Consider the following 21,676-nt stretch of genomic DNA (forward strand, 5'->3'; position numbering starts at 1 on the left):
ATTAAGGAGAATAAAGACAAAATGAAGAAAATTGTATTGAAAATAGAAACGTTTGTTTATTCGTTGAAATTTTATTGGGTTTTACAATAATAGAATGAGTGAAAATTCATCTAGTTTGAACGAAAAAAAACTTATAATGGTAGATTATTTTACTCGAAATTCGCTCAAATCGTGTACTTACACAAATCTATTTACAAGTTGACTGGCTTGGAACTGTTTCGTGTTCAACTAAAGTACGAAAAACCACCTAACGCCATAGGCAGACATTTACATGGACTTCCCTTCTTTACAAAAAGGTACTTGGAAGACGTCAAAGAGTTGTTTCTTTAAAAGATAAATAATAATGAACGTCTCTCTCATCAAAGAGACGCTCTTCATATGCACGCACATTTACACATACCTCTCGCGTCTCATGTAACTATACGCTTCTTTTCTTTTTTACATTGTGTACATTATATACTTTATAACTCGAGATCTTTCGCTCACTTATAAGTTATATATAGTTTGTAGTAACACGACAAATAAACATACACAGATACAAATACACAGGTACAAAGAAAAATAAAGTACTACTACGAAATAAAATTATTTCTATAAAAAATAAGAGGATACCGCAACAAACTAATAACTAAATAATGCATTTTAAGGCATCAAATACTTTCTATGAAACCAAAAAGCTATCGTTTCAACAAAAAAAATAATAAATAAATAAAAGGTCGATGATCGTCGCAGAAAACTGAAATTCATAGAGGCCGCGGCCCCACATTTTCCACGTGAATATACTGACTGAGAATCTCTTCCAGCGACCACCAAGATATCGGAGGCCCGTGGCGGTCGCTCGATGAGACGACGCGAGTGACGAAAACTCCAAAAATAAAAGCTATCATGATGCTCCAGATCGTTGGCTTCCAGGTTACATATTGGGCCAGCAACCAACAAATTAAAGGATGCCTGTGACTGAAAATTTATAGTTTTTTATTATTATTTTTTTTCAATGATCCAAATGTTACAAAATACTATTTCATACTACTCACTGTTGCCTGGATTCATTAGAATAAATTTCGTTATTTACTAAATAAGGAACAAATTCTTCGTGCGGATTAGACCAAACTTCCTCCTCTCGTTCATCTACGTGTTCACTGGTGGTTAACGCCAGATTATTGACAGAAGTCCGTAACAAATTGTGATTTTCTTCTCGCGACTGTCGCCTAGATTCTGCCTGCTCGAAAATTTCTTGTAATTCTGTCGTACTATTGGAACTACTGCAAGCGTATCGGATAAATTACAAAAAACTGAATAATTATTTTCGTGCATTAAAATACAAAAAATTTAATCATATAAACGTACTCGGTGCGATCCAATTTTTCATTTTCCCATTTCGGAGCTTCGAAGCATAATGAAGGTCTTCGCACTCCTGGCGCTCTCCCAGATACGGAGTTTCTTTGTCTTGGCACCTCCTACAAATTTTAAAATTTGCTTTAAATCTCTTCTTTGCTCGACTCTTTGAATAAATCATGCATACCACGTTAATCAAAGAATTTACCACAGTATATTTTAAAATGGTATTAGTATACATTTTTACATACTATAAATGTTACAAACTAAATCAAACGCCTTTTCAGGTACATGCGTCAAAAAATTTTAAAAGCTGGAAAAGCAAAGCACACATCTCTCTAAAATTAGTGATTATATTGTCAATTAAAAAAAAAAACTGCAGCGCATTCACCAAAAGCAGCCAAGCGCTAAAAACGTTCCTAAAAGGTGCAAAAGAAAAGCTGCATAACCGAGGTATGTATACAGACAAAGAGTCAGGAGACATATGCATGTATGTATATGTACACAGACAGACAAAAAATTTTGTTAAATTCGTTGCCTTTGATATGTCTTGGTTGCTGCCCAACAGCGGCCGCGATATCGTCGCTATGCTAGCTCTCCTTCTAGCCATCTAAAAAAGAAACAAAGTCAAACGAAAGGTGTCACTTCAACAAACGTGTTGTGTCTATACGCAGGGTGCAAAAAAAAACAAAAAACAATTGCTTTCAAAAGTAATCAAAATTATATTAAGTAAGCTGATGTGTCAAGCGTGATTTTGCTGCAATTGCGTACAAGGATGATTAACCATGGAATGAGTTTTTGATAATTAGCATCGTTGGAGGCTTTGGTAATGAAAAAATATGCTGGTCGATGAATGATTGAGTGAATCTACACGGGTACATCACTGCTTCAGCTAGGAAAATATACAACCACTGAAATACTACGTGTTAATTGGATCTAAGGAAATACTTGTAAAACATGATCCATCTAGAAACGAAGTGCCAGTTACGATACCCCACACCTGTATCAGTAAAAAAAAACCTCGAAGCTTGAAAAAACAGCCAAAACTAAGTAATGTGAAAAGTATGGTAACTGTTGATGGGAGGGTATGGTGTTTTGACGAATGAACGGAAAAAAGGTAGCTTAAGCTGCGAACAAGTGTGTGTTTTGCATTTTCGAACCATCGTACGATTATTGTTGGGCACGGCGCGATAACGGACGCGCGGCACGTCGTCGCCCAGCTCGCTGAGGTTCTCTTCGACCACGATATTGTTTTCCGCGAGGATTCTCCTGGAATGAAGATTCAAGTTATTCGATCCCCGTTTTGCCAGAGTGACCAACTACGCTCGGGCTGGATCAATCGTGGAGGAGCCAAAGGAGGGTGTCGCAAGGTAAGTATGGGAGGAAATGGGAAAAGCCGATCGAGCCCCGAGCACCAAGCACTGAGCCATACTTTGTTTCGGCGAGCTCGCCAGCGAGTTTCTCGCACTTTGAGCGCAGGGTCTGTAGGTATCTGTCGGCCAAGAGTACGGCACGCGAGACGCGTCTCTCCTGTCGGACGGCGCCAAGTGTCTCGGCACTGCTCGATATCCAACGGGTGCAACGGGATACCATCTCGAGCTGCGTCCTCACTCGCTCGACCCTCTCCAGGGACTCGCTGTCTACGCACAACGGCGCCAACTCCTGTGGCCGTCGCATGTTCAGAGGATTTTGTTTTTTAATCGATTCCGATTTGTTTTTTTCTTTTTTTTTTTTTTTGTGTCTCACACAGATGAATTGTATATAAGTACCGGCCATATATATGCTGTAAATGCGATTTTTTACCTTAATGTTGAGCTGCATTTTGTTGACCTCGTTGTTGAAGTTCAGCTCGGCCTGGTCGCGGTGACGAACGGCCAACTCCAGTCGCTTGGAAAGTGTCATTCTGTCGGCGCTCAATCCGATCGAAAAGATCGTACACTTCTTCTGAAATTGGAATCGCGATCGTTAAAACTGTTTTGCCTCATTTACTGGCAAGTCGATGAATAATACGCGCTCAACGAAAAAACCTATCGTATCTTATTAGCTGCAGATTGTTTCCTTTTACCGAGGCAATGTTAAGTTCGATGTTCTCGTTAAGGAAAAATCGTTTGCTTTACGAGAATAACGATCACAGTGAATACGAGATAAAGAAAATTTTTTTAACACATCACGAAAAATGTATCTCGGTTAAAGAATCGAAAAAGTAAATTGTTTGTAGTGCACTTCCTTTTTTCATATTTGGCAAAACGATCTGTTTCGAAAAAGTGCAACGTCGCGTGATTAGTCGAATCTTTTGTCGTAAAAACTGACGTAACTAGATTAATCGGCATCTAATTACGTTTGAGGGAAAAAAAATCCGCCTCTTGATAAAACTCTTCAATTAAACGACTAATTTTTTTTTTTTTCGTTTTCATCAAATCGTATAATTAGATACTGTTTTTTTTCAAATAGTCGATAAAAGTATTAAAAAGATTACGAAAAAAAGAAATGGAAAACTGTACCTTTTCCACGGCGTGTCAGTGAATGCAAGAAAACAAAAAATGTTTACATAAATAGAGCCATCGCAATAAATACGATTCAGAAAAGTCATGCGGTGTTCAGAAACACAAAAAAAAAACCACTTACCTTTAATTGTTCTTCGTTCAAGTTTTCACTGAAAAAAACGAATAAAAGGTATTAAATAGTGATACAAAAATCATATGCAACCAAAGTAAATCTCTCCGTCATCCGCGTAAGTTATAATATTAGACTACGATTCGGTTTATTGGTCTTGGATTACAATTCATCACCGCGCTCGTCGTGATTATTATATTCGCGAGAATTCGATGTTGACTTTGTACCGCAAATACGCCTTGGGTGCGATTATCGAGAACCCACATTTGCCGATCAATTATTGCTATTGGCCGAAAATAGACGATTCCCGCGCGGAAACTCGCTTCGTGTGAAAATTCGTTTGGCGACCAACTGAAGCGAATTCGCGAATCGCTGGTATAGATAGTAAAAGTCAAGGGTACGTAAGAGTCGGGCGACGGCGATAAACGCGATCTCGTCACGGGAAGATGAAAGCTCCGAAAATATCCGGGTACGCGATACCGCGACGTGACGAGTGGGAGCCATCACTGTTTTTTGCTTCTCCGGGGAAGATTATTGTCGCGCGTTGCGAAACAAATCGAATTTTTATAGAAACAGTCGGCAGTGGCATTTTCGGGAGGGAAAATAAAAAAAGGCGCGCTCGGAATTCGTCCGTGGGGACTGGCGCCGTCATGCGCGAGCCCGAATTTTTCGGATTCTTCTTTGACTGGGCAGTGAACTCTGTAGTTCTAAAATAAGAGGTTTGGGAAGTGAGGAAAAAAAAAAAAAAACAACATACCTCAATTCCGAGTCGACGTCGGGAAAGCTCGCGATGCCGGATTCTTGGAGCTTCTCATCCGTCCAGCTCGGAAAAGCCTTTGGACTCTCGTCTCCCTTAACCACGTCCGGAGATGATGAATTTACCGCTGTTTCTGTGCTGTATCTACTATTCTCCCTGTCCTCGCCATTCATAGTTGAAGACGCCTGAAATCAACAAAATGTTGCAAAGTACAAAAATTTAAGTTGCAAAAAAATAATCAAGAAAATACAAGCACTAGGCGACATGAAACACAATAATATCAAAGTTGGTGGCAATAAATGACATTTAATCTCTGCTTTCGATACAATTAAAAACCGAACAATCAAACACCCAAGCTGTACAATGTTGATAGTAGCTAAATATTAGTGTCCAACAAATTAGCACCTCACCATGGAAACTTTATACCTTACATTGAACTCGTTCGCGCGAGCAAAGTGAGGCAAAGACGATCCGGCGACTCTGCCGATCGAGCTCCTACAAGTGCGGCCTCGTAATCGACTCGACTAGAGCTCCTTTTTCGCGGTTCGTGGCGTAAAACATACGACGATTCTCACGTGCTGCTCGCTCGAGGGTATACATAATATAGTCTCGAGAGTAACGGAGAGAGAATGAGTGACAGGTCGGTGGTCGAATGTAACGAGCTCTCGGTTCTCGTTACGCGCTCTAATAGCTCGTAATGACCGATTTTTACGGTCTAGCGCGGTGTTAATTTGACGTCCAACGCACCGCGTGAAATTCATCAAGGGATAAATATATTTCGTAGGCCAAAAGTGGCTCTGCTCCTTTTTCCAATACTCGTGTGTTCCACGTGATCACGCTTCGAGCTCTTTCGGGCCGATGATAATTATACATATTTCGGTCGTCGACGGTGATGGCGAACGAGCGAGTTCAAGGCAAATATTATTCCTCCGAAGGGGAGAGTCAGCCGGATGCAGTTTTGCGGTGTATATTATATTTGACCTCAGGGCCATACGTATATACCCACCGCTGGAATTTTTTGGAGCGCCTGCGGGGTATTTTTGCCAATTTTTGATTTACGCGTGACCTACAGCTATTTAAACTTCAATCCGACCGAACGCTGACTATGTGAGTTATTACATCGAAACGCACACGTTGTCAACATTTTTCGCTGTTATAATGTGTTCGAAGAGCACGTGATAGATTCCCCGACACGTTTTCGTTGAGAGAGAAAAAAAGAGGAAATATCTAGTGTATTTTTTCAATACCGATTTATTCCACAATCGGTAACGCGTTAAGTTGAAACACATATATATTTTATACGAGCGATATGCAAGTCAAATAGTGTACTCGCGCTAATTGACGGATAGTTTGATCGAAATCGAAAATCATAATCATTCGATTAATAAGCGCTTTTTTTCCACGGCACCTTTCTCGTTACTCGAACTGAATGATTTGTATTCGCGAACGGCCGATCGGTGTAATATCGCCAATATATTCATGATGCGTCAATCCGTTCGCATATCGAGAGGTAATGAGGTACACCACGATCGCGGCGGTGATTTAGTACCACGTAAAGATACATACATTTTGCGTGGGTACGAAAAAAAAAAGGAAAATTTATATCTAAAGTAGAGTGCAATAAATCGGCAATTACCGATCAAGTTTCAAATAAAAGAATTGGATGGAAATATTTCGATGTCTCGGTAGTTCCGATTTAGGTATAGGCGAATGAATCGACAAAGCATGCAGATGCAGTGAAAATTAAATCATTATCAGAACGAGACAGAAAAATTTCACAGCAGCGCGATGAGCAATTTTCTCGAGCCAGAATCAACTCTAGATGATTATTTGGTTTCTTTTTTATCTTTCGTGTGGCACACGAACCCCACGTAATACGGATTGTTTATTTTTTTCGAAAAATGTGTCGCGTTAAACCTGAAAGTCCCTCGCCTTGATATATCACGGGGCCAATTACCAATTTACAAGTGAGTGTATGATTTACACGACCAATTTTTTATCGATTCTCCATTTTTCTTTTCTTTTTACTGCTTACATTGCAATGTTGTATTTGTAACCTACTTTTGTACACACACGTCGCTCATACGTACACTGTATCATGTAGCACCTACTTTGCATGAAATACACACTGGGTTTCAAAAATACGGGACACGCTTGGGTATGCTTATTTTCTTTGAATTTATTCATTCGTAACATGTTTGTACTCGGTCATTAAAATTACCGATTTTACAAAAAATCGGTCGTTAAAATATTTTTAAATGATTAAAAATTCCATATATTGTTCGTAAAAATTCCCATTGTGAAAAAAGATCGTATACACGGAAGTCTAATGAAATCTCAAGATGGTATGATTGACGTGAGTTTTCTCTATACATACATTTCATTCTTACCTAAAAAAAAAAGTGGAAAAAAAAATTCTAAAAATAAAATTTATTATATTCTACATGAAAAAACTTCCATGTATAAATATGTATGATGCTAGCAAAAATTAATGCGATTAGGCGCTCCATCATGTAACACAAGGTACGATCGCTCCTTGCGCCCACACGACGGAAAAAGGCTGCGTGGTCAGAGATACAATGTACCTAATATATGCAAATATCTCGTCAATAGAGCAGCAGACCCTGTACGTGTATGCAATGAGTGCTTCGGTGTACACACGCGACGAAACCGCGGTATACGCTATATGCTGTACAAGCAAAACACTCGCCCCGCCAATCTCCTCTTAATAACCGACCGATCGACTGGTAATTGTTTTTCAAGTTCGAAGGAGGGCGGGGTACGCAACCAGCATAATTAGCGTTTAATTGAAGCGCCGCGCCATTGGCTCTCGTGTGTGCCTCGTTTCGAAGGAAAATCTCTTCACGCGCTCTTCGTTGTCTTGGATGCAGAGTACTGAAAATTCATTGATGGATAAAACTGCGCGAGGCGCTCGTTTATTCGCAAATTGATCGGTGATGCTGTTTAATTTTATACTTTTGTCAAGTTACATCATTTTTTTGTTTATTCATTCATTATCTGTTACTATGAGTAACGCGAAAAGTACAGTAAATGGCCGGAAAAAAGGTCCGAAAGTACGTTTCATCATCGACAAATCGTATATAGCTGTGCCAACTATTTGAGTCGTGTAATTTCGTGTTGCAGCAGATAATAAACAAGGTGGAAGAGAAGAAGAAGCAGGGACGCAAGGGTACCGATTACCTCGCGATTTTTAATTTCGGAGTTGCTTCAAAAGCTCCAAGACAACGGCACGTCTGTAGCTTTCGAAGTGCTGCAAAATCAAAACAATGTTGATTCACTTTGAATGAAACAAGCACAACATTTTCTCGAAATACTTTGTGGGTCCGTACATCCGGTTTTCAATTGATCGATTGCCTAGAGACTTGTGGATTAAAATCTTATACAAGGAATTTATAAATTGAATATGACATTTTGTTAATTGGAAGCATACACCACTTTGAAATATAAAAGTTTTTATATATATATAGTGTTCGGAAGCAGTCTTGTCGACCATCAAAGGCAGTGGTAACATACAAGACTTCTCAATTTACATAACATTGTAACGCATACCTTCGAAACTATATAATGTATGAATGTATCGAAAGGCATGCTACCATATTTTTTACGTATAGGTGTATCTAAAATAATCATCAGTTTGTTGGGTTTTGATAAAATGTATACTTATAAATTTTATAGTCAACGGTCTCCGAACTAAATTATTTCGCTGACTTAAGTAGTTTACAGATGTTTTTTATGTCATTCACACGATTCTGTATTTATCGCCCCATTCTTTACCGCGAACATATTTATAACTTTTAAGTTTATTTCTTTTAATGCTACTTTCACAAATGTTTAATCCAAATTACATTTGCAATCGCTCCAGCATCTTACAATTCAACGCTTTTTCACTTGAAAATTTAAACAATTCAAAATAATTGGACAACCATTAACATCAACAAGTAAAAAAAAAATCATTTGAAAAATCAACGACACGTAAAATGTTAAAATCGCGAAAATGAAAAAAATTAGTCAAATTTAATTTAAAAAAAAGGCAATGTTCACTCGGTAATTTATTCTTTAAGGATGATTATTTTAGAGTATTATCAGAAATCAAAATTGACGTATGAATTTGTACCGTCCCAAACGAACTTAGCAGTGTTTTGACGTATCTGTATTAAAATTCACCAGATTTTTATTTTTCTGTCACAACACAGCAATGATTCAACGTCAACTTTCAGAGCAGCATGCTAAATCACGAAAAATGTGTGGAATGCTTAAAAGGAACATTCAACGATTCACCGAAATATCTTGTCTAAATCTCAAAAATAAACGAAATGTCAAAGCCTGACTTTAAAAAAAAAGAAAAAAAAACAATCAAACACCAGTACTCGCTTACCCCCTGACACCCCACCTTGGCCTTGTCCTCTCCAGGGCCAGGATCCGCGTCGTCCTCGCTCCTCGTATTGTCCGGCTTCGCCTCCTCTTCCCGCACAGTATCGATCTCCGGCTGCTTCACAGATTCCGATGACCCGGGCACAGCACCTGCAGCAACAACGGCGTTCTTGCGCGCATCACACTCGCTCTCGGCCGAGCTATCCTCGCCACTGGACATCGCGCGCCCGACTGCCGGCGCTACTTTCATACTCATCACCGCAGTCGGCACTCCGTCACTCATGGCGGCGCCGCTGTTCTTGCAATCCTCGCGAACAGGCTCGACAGGCGTACTGGCTGCACCGATGCTCGTCGTCGTCGTCTTGTCGTCATCGGCACCTACTGCAATTATTGCGTAACGAGATCGATCATTGGCTTATTGTTTGCGCCCCCCCCCCCTCCCGCGTCATTTAGCATTCATTATATTTTCTGTGATTCGATTTTTCTCGCTACAAACAATTGAAAAGACTCTTTAAATTTTGCGCGGGAGATGAGCCGCTTATTGATAGATTTTTTGTGATTTATACACCGATGCAGTAATAAATAAAAAGTACCTCTTTTCACGTTTGCTTGGTCACCGAAGTGGCTTTGGTCCCCGACGGCACTGCTGTTGTTAGTGCCCTCCGCACCCTCGAGCCCCAACTTGAAGCTCTCGAGGGTACTGGTGTCCAAGGAGATCGTGGGCACCTCGTCCTCGGTCTTGCTGTCCCCTTCGCCAGCCAAACCCGCGGACGAGCCAAGGATCCTCGAGTGCTCGACAGCCTGCTTCGACAGAATGCCCTTTCCGACCATCGGCGTGAACTCGAGCTCCCTGTACGACACTGTCGTCTGATTGACCTCGGGCACCTTGAACTTGGTCGGCGCGATGATCGGCCTGACAACCTCCTTCTCGTCCGTCGCGACAAACGCGCCGTCTTCGGCGTCCTTGATCGACGAATCGTCGTTATTCGACGATGAGCTGGCGGACAGTTCGGCACTGAGGTTCGCCGAGACGCGGTAGTTCATCAGGTGGCACTTGGCTCTCGGGGAGGACGACTGTTTCGCGAGCAGGGACTCGGCCTCTTGGGCGTCGGGCGTGCTGACCGAGCGCTTCTTTTCGCTCCCGTTGCCATGGACGGGTTGCACCTGCGTCACCTTGTCCGACGGCGTCTGCAGGCTGTCGACGTCGAAGGAGCGGTGGTAGACCGAGAGCTTGCGCTGGGGGCTCGATGCGCACGGGGTACGGCAGTACGGGATCTCCGAGCGCGTCTGGCCGAAGGGGGACTGTTGCTGTTGCAGCGCTGACTTTTCCATGAGGTAGGTCCTGTCGCTGGGCCGAGTCATCGTGACGTAGCGCGTGTCGAGCTGTGCAGGGATCGGTCCCGTGGAGCTCGGAGTTGACGTCTCAAAGTCCTTGCTGGTTGTGTCGGTTTTCAGGGTCTTCATGTTGTTGCTGGTACACTTGGACTGCGGATAGGTGGACTGTTTGGGCTTCAAGCAATATGTCGCATCGCCCTTGGCTCGTGTTGGCTTTGGTTCCGCGATCCGAGACAGCCAATTGGGTTTGTTCGTGCTCGTGAATATCGATTTAAGCCTGTCGGGGTGATGCAATCGTATTACTCGTTGGTGCTACATAGTTGTATGAAAAAAAACGAGCCGAGTTTAGTTGAAAAAAAAATCTCGTACTTGGGGGTGGTAAAGCTGTCCGGGTCGGGGTAACCGTCGTTTAGAGCGGTGATCCTCTTGAGCGCCTCGTTGATCGGTATGATGATCTCGGGCTCTTCGTTTTCCTTCTCCTCCGTCGTATCGAGTCTCGCGACTCCAGAGATTTCGGGGAACGAAGGGAAAATCGCTTTGCTGGGATGGTAACCGTTTACGAGTATTGTAGGCGGCACCGTCGCTATCAGGTCGTTTTCTCCCTTGTCCGTCCTGCAATCAAAGTTTTTTCATGCTCCGAGAAATTTTTTTTATATTTCTACACAAGTTCTCCAAATGTACTTGAAAATTGCAAGTTTTTGAATTTCGGGATGTAGGGCAGAAATCATAGTTTTACATGACAAGGAGTTGAAAACAATTGGAACATTGTTCGCGCACTCCAATACGTTAACGAGCAAAAAATAATAAATACAGATATGTAGAGGGAGTGAGGACTTGCACATCGTGTAATGCGCGTCATTTTTTTTTTCAAAGCACGCCCTATTAAATTTTAAACACGAAACTTATATTTTGTTTTTCACGTATTGCGACAGGAGAATAATTGTCACTTTACTTCATTTAATAAATACTTCTAGTGTAGTTGATGGGAGCAAATTTCAATAGTTTCATGGATAAATCACTTTTTTTACGAAATCGAGAAAGGCTTATAAGTATATACTGTGCAAATACACTATCCACATGTATCACAGTAATGGTACGAAAAAAAAAAAACAACGAAACTAAACGAAATTGAACCAAACACACAAGTATTCGTGTTGGTTGTAATTGATGAAACCCCTGACGCGTCCGTCACTGTCCGTCACCCCGTTCTTCATGATGCCGCACCCGATGTCAGACTAAGGAAAAAAAAAATAATAATACGATGGTACTCTACGACTAAACTTTCGCCCTCGAGAAATAGACGTGTCTCAGCTAACCAGATTCTTGCGTAACGATGTACGTATATGTAGATAATATGCAATATATATGCAGACGTGTGTGTATGTACTAGTGCTCGACATGTGTTTAAAGTTTTTTTTTTACTCGCAAATAACTCGAAACCACGAGAGCGCCTTTTTACCGATCGATTGATGACCGATGGTTTCGATTTACGATCGAATGATCGGTACGGAGATACACAGAGAGAGAAAGTGCATGTATAAATGGAGTTGATGGAACGTGACTGTAACTCGAGAAAACTCCCCTCTGAAAACTCGTCGAACCTGTTGCGAGACAACTAGCTTTAACGATTTTTCTAACGGGAATTTTCACGGATTAAGACGATTGCTCTCTTGAGACTCGCCTATACGAAACAAGGGCCCATTTTACAACTTCCAAGTATGTAAGGCATTCACAGTCGTATATATTGGTCAAAAATAAATAATTTTTCGAAGCTAGAACAAAATTTCAACCACGCAAAAAGAAGAAGAGGAAAAAATCGTGTCACGTGCCAACGGTCTGTGTTTATGTATACATATCACGAGTCCGAGAGACCTTCGCGCGCGATAATGCGAACAATCAGAGCAGATGCGAGCAATTAGCGCCACTAAATCGCGCCGTTTGATTTTTTTTTTTATGCCGTCTCGAGCTCTGGAAAGAGTTTGGTGAGCTTTGAGCTTTCCGAGGCAAAGATCGGTTGAAAAGTCCACACTCACAATTTATTGTCCACGCGACTGAATGAAAAATCCCGAGTTTAACGCTCTTTTAATCTTTGGTAAAACTCTTTCCTGTCATTAATTTTTGTCAAAACGGCTTTTTCAGTGGCGCCCGCGAGTTAATAACATTTTTCGTTTACATTGCCCGTATTTTATCGCTGCATCTTGCTATTTTCGTCCGATAGCGAGCTAAACATAGCTTTGATGAAAAATACTTCCTTTTTTTTTTTTTTTTTTTTTTCTTTACAAAAATATATCTTTTGTGGACTGCCTGCAACAGAGAAACCTTTACCTTGATATTTCATGAAACCAATAAGCCTCTAATCGACTGACAAATTGCAACCATAAACTTCTTAGACATTTGGTTATCGGTAGGTATGAACTCTCCACCTTTCGACAATTTGCACTTGATCAAAACAATCACGATGCTTCTGCACGAGCACTTTTATCACTCTAGCACTAAAAGATGAAAAAAAAAATGAAAAATAAAAAAAATTGGTTCAACTTATTTCACAGAGTAAGTATACAGAAGATCAAAAGTGACCGCGTCGCGCTCGATCCGTCGTCAGCAGCCGGCGAGCGTCAGCCGTAGACTGAGCACACAGCGCCCGACTTTTGGGCAAACGGCGAGTGCACCTTTGCCTCATTGTTATATGCTATACGTCGAGGAAGACATCAGATTGCGAATTGGAAATTCCAATCGATCTCCTTACGGATTTTTACTTTTAAATTGGGAACGATACCGCGTGGACAAAAATAAACCCGGAGAATAGATTTTTCAAACCAAAACTGTACTTTACAGTATTTAAATTATCTTTTTTTTTATTTATTCCATCAGATGAAAAGTAAAAAGGTAAGGTTGTCCAAAACCTCGACAGCCAATGCCATATCGGAGGAGCAAGGAGGCGAGGGTCATTATTCTCTCGGAACCGAAATATAAATCGGCACGAAGAGCCATACATTTGCTGGAAGGAAGGTGGAGTAGCGAAAATTAGATCAAGGACCCAAAAATACACAGTGACCATACGTATGTGTTGTTTGCCAAACATTCTCGCTCGCTATGTACACCTGTAAATGTTTCGAGTTTTTAATAATTGATCCATACTAGGAGAGAGAGAGAGCTGATTTACTTGTGTTACGACGGTTGATTGACACTCGTTCATTGCGAAACTCTCGAGCGAAAGATTAACGATCAATGAAGCTGACGACGATGTTGCGCGGGAGAAGCATGTGCTGTTGACAAATACTTTAACTACTCGGAAAACAAAATTTTACAAACCCAAATTGCAGAGTAGATAGAAAAAACGTAAGTATAGCAAAGAAAACAAAACGAGAAGCCGGTATGAAAATCCAGTAGCTCCGAAAATAATAACCACGGGTCGACGCGCGGATGGTGGCACCGAACAAAAAGGGACAACTGGACGCGGTGGCGGTGAAATCGTCGCGGCGGAGGGAGGAAAAAGGCCGCGTTTATTTTTACTGTAAGATCACGGAAGGCCACGTGGACGCCGCTAAACTCTGCTACTGCCATAATCATCGGCGTCGTCAATATCGCTTACACCACCTCTATAAGCGAGGCGACGAGCACACACCGGCTATTTTTACAGAAGGGCTATATATTATACGCTTGAGTGCCGTGCACGACAGGAGAGTGTGTGTATGGAATAAAAGTCCCCCTCCTCCCGAGGGTAACCTTGATCCAAATACTTCCGATTGCTCATCGGTTCATTCGCTCGTGCAGCTTCGGCTAATAAGTAGCTGATGGTTTAGTTAGCGCAGGAGAGAGAAAATAAGAAGCGAAAGTGTCTCCGCAGCCGTCTGTGTAATGTATACCTATACCAACATCATATTCTGCGTTCGAGCACGCGGTACTTTATTTAGTATAATATAGTATACATGTGTTAAATGACTCACGCGATATCTCGATCGCTGAACACGTAGCCGCCCTTCTTCGGCAGAACGTCGGGTTTCTCTCGGGACGCCTCCCCCATTAGCGGCACTGATGACGGTGGCTCTTTCGCAGCGGGACAGCTCCTCATCTGCGAAGGGAAAAGAGAACGGAGTTTTTTTTTTTTTTTATATCCAGTGATCGTGATGCGAATGATCGAGAGTGGATTAGGAATGATTTTACCGTGGTTGCTTGGAAAATTTTACCGGGTTTATACGATTTTTAAAATTGAATCTCACCGGATACGGTGAACGCAAATTGGTGTTTTTTTTTTTTTTTTTTTTTTTGGAGCTTGTTATACATGGAGACAAAAATAAATACCGAGCCTTGAAAAAAAAAAAAAAGTTAACCAACAGGTCAAGTGTAAGCGTCGCGTGCTTGTATCGGCAAAAAAGCGGTACGTGCTCTTTTACCATAAAAATATAATATGCATCAGTAAGGTTATTTATCAGCGACGAACGATCTCGGCATTGAATCGTGGCTACCATACAAATCGACTCCCAAACGAGTGCGGAAAAACGGCAAACACGGAGATGACTAAGCATCGGCAGAGTAACGGAGACAGGATTATAGGTACTGGAACTTTCTTAAAAATTAAAATTAAAAAAAAAAAAAAAAAAAAAAAAACAAGGAACTCGAAAGAACTAGACGACCTTGCGAGATATGCGTATACAAAGGTGCTCAGCGACGCGGTGAGCTTGCAAGCACAAAGCGCTGCAGGCACGTCCGGGTATTGAAATTCGAGCGCGTATGATTGTATACCGTATTTTCAATGCCATCGAGAATAAAATGGAATAAACGTGAACAGTTGTGGGGTAAATAGCTGTATACCAAGTTTAGTAGCGTTGTGATTTTGTGCTTCAAACTTTGAATGCCATTCGTTTCTACCAGCTGGATACTGGGTGGGCAGATTTCGTTCCTCGAAGCGGCTAAATTCTGTAATGCCCTGCGAGGATATTAAATTTTGTCGTTATTGTACGTACATTTAAAAAAACAATCAAATTACATCGTTGACCAAGAAATGTGCTCACTCTTCTATTTGTTCAGATATAAGTGCGATCTCTTCATTGTAAAAAGAAAGTTCTTCTTTGAGCTGAAGAATTTTTTCTTCTTCGATATTAAAGCCCTGAAAATCGATTAAAACCTTGAAAATTTTCGATCGTAAGTTATTGAGTTGCAATGGTGAGTATATGTAACGTACGGAAGCTTTTAATTCGGTGTACAGAGAATCTTGACACGATAATTTCTTCTTATTGTACGGTGTGCTGTGTACATTAGGATAACTAGCAGCGTAAGTCGGTGGAGTTAAGGACAGCTTCAATAGTAAAAATAGAATATTTATAACATTTCCATTGAAAATGAAAAAAAACTACATGTACATTGAACTCGATTACCTGACTACTAAAACTATCGCAAGATTTGTTTGATTTAAACTGCAGTTCGTTGTTTGCATTTGTAAGTTCTTCAATTTTGTCTGAATATTCCTGCAAATAAGTTAAACGTTTAGTTTTTCTCAAAAATTCTCTATAAATTACAACAATCACAGCTCAAACATTGAGAAACACCTTGACAATTTGCTCGTGAGACCTTTCTAATTGAGAAAAATTGTTTCGCAGTTCATTGTACGTTTCTTGCAAGTACTCGTACTCCATTTGTTTCTCTTTGCACTCAATTTTATATTCTGCAAGCTGTTTCGCATATTCCGAATTGAGTTTACTTAGCTCCTGTATCCTCGCATTCAAATTTGCGACGTTAACTTTCTGAAAAAAAAAAAATGAATAAATTCGTATACCAAAAATATACAGGGAAATTCGTGAATTACCTCATTCTCAAACTCGGTAACTTTTTTCTGCAATGAATTGCATTTTGCTTGTAGCGCTCGCACTTCCTGCCTACACGATTCCTCGCGTTTCTCCGACTTTGCTAGCAGATCTTTGTGCTCCTCCAGCTCCTTTTGTACTTTTGTGTATTTGGTTGAAATTTTTTCTCTGAAAAATATACACATTCTCACATTAAACACACCCTTCAATAAAAAAAAAAAAAAAAAAAAAAAAAAAAAAAAAAAAAACGTACAAATTGACTTGTTTCGTTCTGAGGTCGATCTCCAAATTTGAAACGATCTCTTCCACTCGCAACAGTTCAGCCTTCAGGCTCGCCGTTTCCTCGTTGTAACGCCGCATTCGGATCTGAAGATCGACGCTTATATTGTCGATCGGCTGATCGGTATCGTCCGAAAACTCGATCATGCTATCCATCGTGCTGAAAAAAAAATCACATTTTAATTATAAATTTTCGGCTTTCACTTTTTATAACTTTAATGTAAGTAATGAAAAAAAAAAAAAAAAAAGCTTCTTACCCAAGTCCCATACTGCTGCTATTACAGCTGTAACAGGTGGCTGCAAAGATATTTTTGATGAACAAAATAATAAAGAAGGAAACCATGAGGTAACGAAAGGAAAAGATCTACGATGCCGATGAAAATCGCTAAGCGGCTAATCGATATTGGCGATATAAAAAAAAAAAAACAACTACTACAGAACAAAAACAATAAAAACAATAGTCATAGCAACAACGTCAGTACCAAAAGCACAATAGCCAAAATAGTAACAGCCAAATTAAAAAAATAACGCCTCACGGATTTGGGGGCTGAAAAGTCCGAGGGTTGTGGAAGCGACTGTAACCACCAATTTTTTTTCTTTTTTCTTTTAGATAAATGTAAAATTCCTACTAGCATGATGAAATCTACCGGAATTTAAAATGAAAATAAAAAAAAAGTACATGCACCAAGGCATTACCCAAATTGTCGGGCTGGTGCTCGTCGTCGGCGGCATCCGTGCTGTAGCAGTACTCGGCTGTGTCCCCCCGTTCCGAGGCATCTTCCGTCGACGTTGGGGCGTCGCTGTGGCACCACACAGACTTGTAACGATACATGCCGTCGCTTATGTAACACTAACTACTACTGTTGCTGCGGTGCTAACGTGTCACCAGCTCGACACATAGGAATCGAGCTTTGGTGCTTGCAAACTCATCATAGCTACACAATCATATTTACTTCGAAGAAGTGAGGATACAGAGGTAGTTCAAATGGATTCAAGCTGTACAGTCATTGCTGTTTGGAATGTATTTTAATTTTTCACTCTCGAGTATGGGAAGATCAGGTATTAAATTTTATCGTAACACTCAAAAGTCCAGAGGTCTTGTGGATCCAAATTTCTTTCCACCGATGCTGCTGATCGCAATCATACAATGAAATAATTGTATGCATCAGAAGTACAAAAAAAGTAGGATTTCATTTCAATGTTTTAAGTTAATCAAAGGTAAGTATATTAAAATATATGTAATCGATGATGCCGCAAAAAAAAAAATAAAAAAAATGAACAACGTCACAGTAGGCAAAAAAAGGTATGCTCACTTAACACGTAATATAAGCGCGCGTCGACAGAAAAAAAAAAACGCAACCGTACGCGTTTAACTTTTACAACGAGACGAATGGTGATATAAAAAATGCGCAAGTACAATTGGACGGCGCGCGGTGAGTACTTGGATGTACGCATAACGAGCGCAAACCGAAGCGATAAGGGTGTCAAGCGCGCGCTCGCGTACCTATACTATTTCTTTCTTTTTATTGGAGGAAATTTATCAACGCCTATACCGTAAGCTCATTTGGCCTCTCTATGCCAATATTATCACTATACTGTTCTTCCTCTCCCACCCCCCGGCTCTTTTTAAACAGGTGCGTTACAACCGTGCGGTGTTTGCGTTTGTTTCTCATGCTAATTAAGCTCGGCCTTGATCTTCGCGTTGGAAAATTCATTTCCGAAAAAAAAGAAGGTTTTATACACGAACCACCAAACAGCTGTGGGAACTTTGAGTTAGTTAGATTGGACATCGTTAACGAGATGTGACGTAGAGTCATTAATTTTACGAAAAATGATCTGTCAGTGATGGTCGTCGGTACGTGTTGACCCAAAGCGCGTTTGCATGTCTGGTCTTAAAAAGTAACGCGCGAGACAGCTCCGTTGTTTGTGTCACGTTCTTTGAAAAATTAAAAAATGTACGTACACGTATACCTTGCAGCAATCAACTTGGCTTTGGCCAAAAAAAAAAAAAGCATTTGTAGTCTGGTTAAAAACGATATGCATCGTCTTGGGTCGCGAATGCGCGCGGCATAGACAATTTACGAAATTGAATCGCTTCGAGTTGGATGTAAGGTATAATAACGTCAGCCAATGTTGATTATTTTAATGTTGCGTAAAACTTTACTTTTGAAAAACTACGTAATCTAGAGCATCTTTTTAACTTTTTTGTTTTTTTTTTAATTCGCTATCGACGCACCACACCGTCTTCGGGGAATAACACACTATCAACACTCACTGCTTAAATTACCATGGAATACTATAATGGTACTTAATCAGAGGTAAGAAAAAAAAAAAAAACAACAACAATTGGGAAAAAGAAAAGTAAAATTGTACGATTTCTGGGTATAAATCCAACGTCCACGCACCGGTGATCTCGACTGAGGAGCTTACAGTATACAGTAGCGCGAGTTGCGTCAAACGGCAAGCCAAGCCGCGGCTTATCGTCGGCTTATTAGGCGCGCAACACCTGAGTCTCATACTGCGAGGTTGATATGTATACTAGCGCAGTATATATCCAAGCGTTGACGTTAAAAGGAAAAAAAGTTGACGCTTCTTTTTTTTTCCTTCTTACTTTTTTTCGCCGGTTTCTATACTTCAGGACATGCTTGCTCTGCTCGTCGTTTAGAGTATTTGTTTCTACATTGGCTCTAGAATTAACAATTAAAAGAAAAGTCATAAGTTATGGAAAGTTGCAGGATGTGCCATTATTTTTTAGTTCAACCAAGGATATAGACAGGTTTTTGTGTAACAACGACCATGTGTTCCCGAGTAATCGTGACAATTATCGTGCACTTACTAACGTGATAAGCACGTTGTATCACCTCTTACGTTGGAAATAACGAACTGAAAGCTCCTGATGCGTAGAAAAAAGTTTTTTCTCCTTTATAACACAACTAGAACATCAACTGACAGTGACTGAATTTATGAAAAAAAAAAAAGTTAGGTAACACAAAAATCGTATTCACATCGTCATTCTACGATTCGCGATGCTTATTATTGCACCACTCTGTAATTTAACGGTACATCGCGTTTTCTTTCGTTATTTCACGTCATGTATTGTAATTTTACTGTGAACTCTTACGATTATATTATTTCCATGCTAAGAAGCAGAAATTTGATATCGACGAAAAAATGCAATAAAACATCTATAAAAATATTTAACTTATCAAAATTTTTCTAGTGAATAGTTCATTGCAATGAACTATCAAATGTTAAAATTGTTATACATAATAACTACGTTTTTTTTCACATTATGCCAGATTAATCATTTATTTGAACTAGTGAGGTATGCAGTTACGTGATCATGATAATATCAGACAGCTGCTGCTGGAACTAAAACAAATATATATTGAATTCGGAGGCATTTAAACTCTAATATATCAACGAGTACAAGCCACACGCGTGTACAGACAATATATATTATACGTTCGCACAACGCGAGCACCGCAGCATTTTTTCTAACCAAATAAGACTATAAGTAAACAACGAAAAATATGGTAGTACGGACCTGCATTTTGTTGAGCAAACATCGTTGTTGCAGTTGTTGTTATTGTTATTGTTGTTCTGTCGTACCGCATTAACGAGATCCAAAAACCAGTGCTTGGACGAATCCCTGAAGTCTCTCCAGCCGACGCGCTTGCAGTCGCGCACGTTCTCCTGCAGCGACCGCCTCAGCTCCTCCAGGAATTCATTTCCCTGGCTTTTGCTTAAAAATATGAAACTAAAAATGAGCCTCTATTTATAATCATTACGATGAATGACTCGATAATGTGATGCAGACGATGGCAATGACATGTGCGACGATTATAATCCATTGCTGTCGCGTACACTCAAACATTATCATGAAGAGTGGATGTCGGATGTGCGGTGGCTTATTTGTATTTGAAAACTTGTATTTACAAGATAGGTACACATGATTAGATGTTGCTGTTTTTGAAAACCATGCATGTAAACATCCCAATAACCCAACTACATCCCTAATGTAAACAAACTCCGAGCCGCTCCTCTTTCAATTTGTATACATTGATGCTCCCACTCCAAAAACATAAACAAATAGAGGTTGGTAACCGGATGATTGACGACTTACCGAAAATGCGGCATGTAAGCAAAATTTCGATGGATGCACGCAATGATGACGGAAATCGGTGCGGTCTTGCGGTCGCACAGCTCCGAGATCGAAGACGACGACGAGCCGTCGTCCGAGTATGACAGGTCGGTGCTCCTCGAGTTCATCTGCTGGGACAACATCGCGAGGCACTCCTCGAACACTTTGTTCTGTAGTTCTGTGTGCACACAACACGACAATACGATATAATATCACAATGCAACAAACAACATATACTCGATCAGCATGTTTTGGGTAAACTAATACAGGTATATGTATACATATGGTTACACGAAAGTGAAAGGGGGAAAAAGAAAACCAACAAACTCAAGGGTACGCGAATAATTATCTTTTTTTCTCTCTCTCTCTCTCAACAGTTGTAAAAATCACCTTCCACCCAGTCGACACCGGCATCCAGCGGTGCTCCGACATCGGACATGACTTGACGATTGTTACGGGGACTCTCTTTGAAATTATAGTTAACCGGCACCACTTTTATTCAACGATAAACAACGGCCCGGTGCAGCTTCCGAGGCGCGCAGCATCGACGATCACGTTTTTTTTTTTTTTTTTTTTTTTCACTTCCTCGGCGTCCTCCTCGCACTAGAGAGATTTAAAACGCTTTGCACCGGTTTCCTTTAACTCCTGTTGCCGGCGTGCTTCTGCTGGTATTTTCAATCAACCACAAAAACGGGAAAGGCGCACCGCGCTCTCATAGGGTATAGGTATGGACTGTCGCCGCCGAAAAATCGGCGGGATGTAAACAACGCGCTCCCAATCCGATGCTGCTGCTAAAACTGTACACATGTATAGAAAATTCACTATACGAATAATCGAATAAAGTCTATGCATATATGTGAGATACACACACGCACAGCTGGCTCTCCCATGCACTCTCTATTTACATGCGCGTGCGGCTTCTTTTTTTATTTGTCTCTTTTTATCTTGTAGGTTGTGTACTTATACCTGTACTCACGTCGTCGAGGATTTTAAAAGTCGGTCGCGTGTGTTCCATTATAA

General features: G+C 40.6%; 1 protein-coding gene across 7 annotated transcripts; it reads right to left on the minus strand.

Annotated features, from left to right (window-relative positions):
* Window positions 1-43: 43 nt before the first annotated feature.
* Window positions 44-21,543, minus strand: LOC106643419 (uncharacterized). 7 transcript variants are annotated; one of them, XM_089596343.1, is made up of 25 exons: window positions 21,047-21,543; window positions 20,639-20,834; window positions 20,060-20,257; window positions 17,209-17,312; window positions 16,770-16,809; window positions 16,487-16,672; window positions 16,236-16,401; window positions 15,979-16,173; window positions 15,808-15,897; window positions 15,615-15,728; window positions 15,445-15,539; window positions 15,245-15,359; window positions 14,380-14,504; window positions 10,802-11,044; window positions 9,691-10,709; window positions 9,117-9,478; window positions 4,706-4,890; window positions 3,961-3,988; window positions 3,139-3,279; window positions 2,768-2,997; window positions 2,496-2,604; window positions 1,874-1,945; window positions 1,348-1,457; window positions 1,035-1,262; window positions 44-957 (listed from the first exon to the last, which is right to left on the minus strand). In XM_089596343.1, the coding sequence occupies exons 1-25, from the start codon at window positions 21,093-21,095 to the stop codon at window positions 744-746; spliced, it is 4,614 nt and encodes a 1,537-aa protein (XP_089452469.1). In that variant the 5' UTR covers window positions 21,096-21,543; the 3' UTR covers window positions 44-743. The 7 variants fall into 7 exon arrangements, with proteins under 7 accessions (XP_089452469.1, XP_089452468.1, XP_089452467.1 ...); XM_089596342.1 differs by having other exon boundaries at window positions 3,139-3,276; window positions 9,102-9,478; XM_089596341.1 differs by having other exon boundaries at window positions 9,102-9,478.
* Between the last annotated feature and the right edge of the window lie 133 nt (window positions 21,544-21,676).

This window comes from Copidosoma floridanum, unplaced genomic scaffold (genome assembly GCF_036245765.1).
Source record: "Copidosoma floridanum isolate Cflo_tuat_1 unplaced genomic scaffold, Cflo_Japanese_pri ptg000030l, whole genome shotgun sequence".
Classification (NCBI taxonomy): domain Eukaryota; kingdom Metazoa; phylum Arthropoda; class Insecta; order Hymenoptera; family Encyrtidae; genus Copidosoma; species Copidosoma floridanum.

Bases quoted from the DNA above. Each gene is read 5' to 3' on its own strand.
- LOC106643419 (XM_089596341.1), bottom strand. From the start codon at position 21,095: ATGTCCGATGTCGGAGCACCGCTGGATGCCGGTGTCGACTGGGTGGAA. The intron at 20,258-20,638 runs GTAAGTCGTCAA...CATATTTTTAAG, and splicing joins GCTTACATGCCGCATTTTCG to CAAAAGCCAGGGAAATGAAT. The intron at 4,891-9,101 runs GTAAGCGAGTAC...TGTTGATTTCAG, and splicing joins CCAAGGTGGGGTGTCAGGGG to GCGTCTTCAACTATGAATGG.